Source organism: Camelina sativa, chromosome 10, assembly GCF_030686135.1.
Source record: "Camelina sativa cultivar CO46 ecotype springtype chromosome 10, ASM3068613v1".
NCBI classification, from domain to species: domain Eukaryota; kingdom Viridiplantae; phylum Streptophyta; class Magnoliopsida; order Brassicales; family Brassicaceae; genus Camelina; species Camelina sativa.
The window spans coordinates 14798089-14803503 of NC_141889.1; the positions used below are offsets into that span (position 1 = coordinate 14798089).

Below are 5415 nucleotides of genomic sequence, written 5' to 3' on the forward strand. Positions count from 1 at the left end.
TCCTGTATGTTTTTTGGTTCAAGAATAATTATTCATGTCGCCAAACAGAGGTATAATCCCTATAAATGAGGAAACTGGTATCCGAGTATTTAATGACTTTAGTAATATCAAATATTAACTACTACCATACTTAATCCCTATAATTATTACGAATATTAATAATAATGAGAAATCTTTAATACTTATGGATTGTGATTTTGTTGCTTCCAAAATAATCAATAGATTAAATACGAAATTGTATATATATGTAAACTTAATTGATTTGCTTTTATATTGTGAGATATTTACAGAAACAAAAAATCAACTTAATACAATTAAATAAAAACAAATCATCATTTAGTTTAGATTTTTCAATATTTCTTTAACGAAATTATAGTAATTAATTATGATTAGTATATATGGAAATAATAAAAACGCAGAAATTATATATATGTAAAGTTGTAAACTAATTTACAGAAAATGTGAACTGTATATCCCACATCGACTAAATATTTTGGAATATGATTCATAATCACTATAAATATATGACTAATATATTTTGAGTACAAATGAGAAGGAAGCTTGATTAATCAGATATCCAAATTTAACAGTTTAATTTGGTTCTATTTATGAGCATATTTAAACTTTTAAAAAGTAAACATATTATAATATATTTATGTTTTTTAAAAAAGTTTAAGAGATTATAAATATTTAAATTTTTAAAGAATGTTTAAATTATTATAAATATTTGAAATTCAACGAAAATTTAAAATATTATAATATATTTAAGTCTATAAAATATTTAAGTAATATTAATATTTTTATTCTTAAAATTTTTAAAATCTAAAAACAAGTTTGAGTTAAACCCGTTAAAACATGTATTTTTATCAAACTATAAATTAAATTGGTTTTTTACAATTTTGTTAATAACTTCTAAATGATAACTTAAGTATACATAATCTCACTATAAATACAATGGTTTTCTAACCATTGAAATATCTCACGCTAAAATTTAACAATCAACTTCTCCTCTTTTGACAACAAACCAAAATAAAGAAAAACTCATCCTCTTACAATACTACTATCCGATATTGCGGTGTGTCTATCCTCTTACAAAACTACTATCTGATATTGTGGAGTGTCTATTCTCTTACAAAACTACTATCCAATATTGCGGTGTGTCTGTTTCCAAGAAAAGCTACATTTTACAAACTACTTACTACTCTATTAGAATTTCTAATTTACTGTATAACCCCAAATATACAAATAAACATAAACAAAGAAAATAAGTCAAAATAAAAAACTATATTACAAAAATACAAATTACAAAAAAAAGTAACTAACAAAATATATAATCCGGTGTTGTAGCACGGGGTATCACCTAGTCCTCTTTTATAAACCAAAACCGATATAATTTCCTTAATAGAAGATCTACATAATTTGTTTCCTTAATTTATTTTGTTTTTTTATTTTAATTTTGATTTATTTTTTTATATATGATATGACATGACATATTTTTGTATTTCGATTGGTTAATTAAGAGGGCGTGAATGATGAACCCAAGAATTTTTCATAAAAAAGACGAACTGAAATGAATATGGAGGAACTCAACGAACAATTAAGAAGACAAAAATGCATAGAAAGGATATATAATTAATCTATGTTAAATGAAAAGTTGAAAACTAAAACGGATGCTAACGAAAGGTTTCGAAAACGGGAAATGAACACTTTGGAAGCGTATATACTAGAATACTAAACATCAAAACCATTTTTGATATTTTAACTAAAAGATAAAGATTTCTGTTTTATACAGTAATTGTATTCTTCAGATAATATTTTCATAAAATTGTAAACTATTTTTACTAAACTTTTGAAATTCAAAAAAAAAAATAGCAAAAAACAAATATCTAACAAATCTTAATTTGTTTAAAATAGCAAAAAAACAAATATCTAACAAATCTTAATTTTCCTCAAAGCTCAAAAGTAAACGAGTTAATTAGACAAAAGTAAAATAACAAGAAAGCTATATTTGAGAACTATTGAAAAATGAAAAAGCTTGAGAAGTTCAAATACAAACCAAAGCTAAGAAACATGATTGAGAAACAAAGAGAACACACACATTCTGACTCTAAAAGAACCACAATGACAATTAAAAAAAAAAAGATAGATAAACAAAGAAAACGAGAAGATATTTCCACTATTTTAAAGTATATATCTTTATTTAAAATTAATGTTGGTTTACTCTGGATAAGAAAACAATTTCATTCCATAATCCTAATATAACATTTGATAAGAAAACATTGGGATTCTCTTTTAATTAATGTTTGGTTGACAAAAAAAAAAAAAAAACATCTCAAAAATTTTAAACAAAAAAAAATTAAGAGTCAAAATGTTTGTAAAAATATGGTAAAATATTTAATTTGATTGAAAAATTATTATTAAAATGTTATAATAATGCTTAAATAGAAGGAAATCTATAGTCAACATTTAATTTGTAGAATAATTTTCAAACACCACTAATTAATATGATGCACAATACTGGAAATAATGTGGTCAATAAAATTATTAGTATTAAATAATAGTTAAATCATTAATTCAGTATATGGACAAAAACCACAAATTTTGAAAGAAATATAATTTTTGATGTGCAGATAGTTCAATTCCATGTAATAACACAACTACATAGAGATTTTAACATGTGGTGGTTTAATCTGGGTTTTAGTTTTGCTTTACTAATTTGGTTTTAAAAGAATAATAAAAATTTGGTAAACCAAAACCAAATCTAGTAGAGTTTGGTAGAATTTTAATTTTTGCTTTGAATTAAATCTTAATCAAATTAAGAAGTTATATTTACTACACAGATTTTTTTTTTTAATTCATTTTCATTCAAAATCAGTTATGGTATTATTATATTTGAAAAGTAACTATTTATTCAAATCAAAGGAACATTTCAGCTTTTGGGTTGATATTTTCAATTTAGTTTAGATTAAAAAGATTGGTTTACCTTAGTCAACCCAAGAAACATTCAACACTTTTTTTTAGTAAATAGTAATTAATTTTACATCTTACTAAAAAATCTTATCATCCACCTTTGACTAGTATCAATTTCTAAAATCTTATCTCTTTCATTTCAAGTCTATTTAAATCAATTCGCGCGTTTTTTCATCACATATCAAATAACAATTATACTTCTAAAAGAGAGAGATTGAAATCAAATAGTGACCATGTCAAAGCTAAAACTTGCATGGGTAGAGAATGACAAGGCAAGAGCATTAACTTTGAAGAGAAGGAGAGAAGGATTACTAAGAAAGGTGAAAGAGCTATCCATATTGTGTGATATATGGGTTTGTCTAATCATTTTCAGCCCTAACGAAGTCGAGCCAGTGGTGTGGCCATCTGCTGAGAGGGCTCGTGACCTCTTAAACGATTTCTTTGCCTTACCAAAGTTCGAGCAAAAGAATAAAGAGACGAGTGTCGAATCATTTCTGAAGAAGAAGACAGAGGCCGTTCATAAACAATTGATGAAGAGTAATAAAAAGACGAAGGAGTACGTCACTGATGAGTTAATGTTACATTTACAACACGGTCGTGGAATTGAAGATCTTAACTTGACTGAGATCTATGCATTACTATCTTACTCAAAAGAGAAAATCCTACTTTGTAGGAAGAAGTCAAATTTCATGAAGTTTTCTCCTCTTCGTGATCCACTGGTGCTTCCATCTGAGGTGAAAGTAAAGCAGCTGACGATCACCACAAATGATTCTTTTGTAGGAGGTGTTCAAGATGATGATAAAACTGAGTTCGATCCCAAACCACTTGAACATGTAAGTCATTGTCCATACCAAGGAAGTAGCAGCAATGGAAACGCTAGTTTGGAGATGGAGCCCATTTATCCCTTTGTGACGTGTTTTCATGGTTTGGTTGGGTCTGCCTCTCAACAATTACAACATCGTAATATGACCAATAATCCAATATTGGCTATGAATCAACCAAAACAATACCTTTTCGATTTCATGAGTCGCGAGCAGGAAATTGAAGAGGAAAAAAACAACATTAACACACAAATTTACAGGGGCAACAACACTATGACGACCAATAATAATGCTTGCCAAGAGCCACCTCTTAGTGAAACAACCGTTAGAGAAGATAATGTTAATCTGATGTCGCTCGATATCGATAGGGATTGGCTGAGCTTATAATCATCATTTCTTGAATCATAGTTGATATTATATTCGGTGAAAAAACAAAAACACAAGTTGGTATTTGGTTCTAAGTTTGGTATGAATTTATTTTTAAAGTGTATTTTTTTTTCCATTTATTTTTAGCAATTATGAATTTGTGATATTTTTTCTTTGTTATTTTGAAATTGTGTTCGTGTATTTGTTTTTTTCAGTTTAAATTATACAAATACTAGTATTGGGCTTGTACTACAAAAGAAGGTTTTGTTTCGTTCATACTTTGTTTTTTGATAAGTTTTATTCTTATTTATAATTTTTGTATAAAAAATATATATAAACAAAATGAAAAGTAATATGGATTTCATCAAGTCGGTTGAAATTATAAATGTTATTACTTCACATAACAACTAAATCCTCGGACATTACTTGAGTTAAAGCAATTAAAATATTTAGGAATTGTTAGACCATCATTATCGGTGATAAAATATTTACTTATAGAAGTTAGGAATTGTTAAAACAATTTAGGAATTGTTAAAACAATTAAAATATTTAGGAATTGTTAAAACAATTTACTTATAGAAGTTAGTTTTAGTATTAACGGTTATATTTATAAATAAAATATTACATAGAAAACTTTGATTTCTCACAAATCACAAAACAGTACCATCTTCTTTCCTCTTCACTGATTTTTTTTGCCAACAAACCTAACAACAACATGAAGTAAGTCTTAAGCAAATTGAATCATTGATAATGTGGAATAAGATGATAATGAAATTGAGTACTGTTTAAAGAGTTACGGATAATCTACCCATTGTCAATTAGTTCAAAGTTAAGCATCCATGATAAACCCAAATGTAACATAGTTACATAGCCGAACACATTCTGACATATTAATCCGGTCTGGAAAGTGAATTGATCACCTCCCCTAATTGATGGCCCAAATAAAAACTCAATTCCGTCTATATAAGTAAAAATGATTATCTCTAAAAAAAACATGATAGATTATGTTAAGAAAGACAAAATTAAGATGTTTGACTAGGATTTATCACTATGTTATCATTCACTAAGATATTTTTCATTATAAAATTTATCATTTATTATGATAACGAGATTAATTTTTTATTGTAACAAACGTGTAATAATTTAATAATATATTTTAAACAGTTTTTATAAGTATATTTTTTTTTATATAACAAAGTTAATAACTTAAATTTATTTTTAAATTATTTTTTGATTTTGGAAAAAAACTTTAAATAGT

At 26.0% G+C, this 5415-nt stretch overlaps 1 protein-coding gene across 1 annotated transcript; it reads left to right on the forward strand.

Moving 5' to 3' along the window:
- Positions 1 to 3195: 3195 nt before the first annotated feature.
- On the forward strand, positions 3196 to 4192 carry LOC104720425 (agamous-like MADS-box protein AGL92). Its single transcript, XM_010438328.2, has one exon. It carries the CDS (start codon positions 3204 to 3206, stop codon positions 4176 to 4178), a length of 975 nt encoding a protein of 324 aa, XP_010436630.1. The 5' UTR covers positions 3196 to 3203; the 3' UTR covers positions 4179 to 4192.
- Positions 4193 to 5415: the final 1223 nt, after the last annotated feature.

Excerpts from the sequence above, each read along its gene's own strand:
- LOC104720425 (XM_010438328.2), top strand. The coding sequence starts at position 3,204 with ATGTCAAAGCTAAAACTTGCATGGGTAGAGAATGACAAGGCAAGAGCA.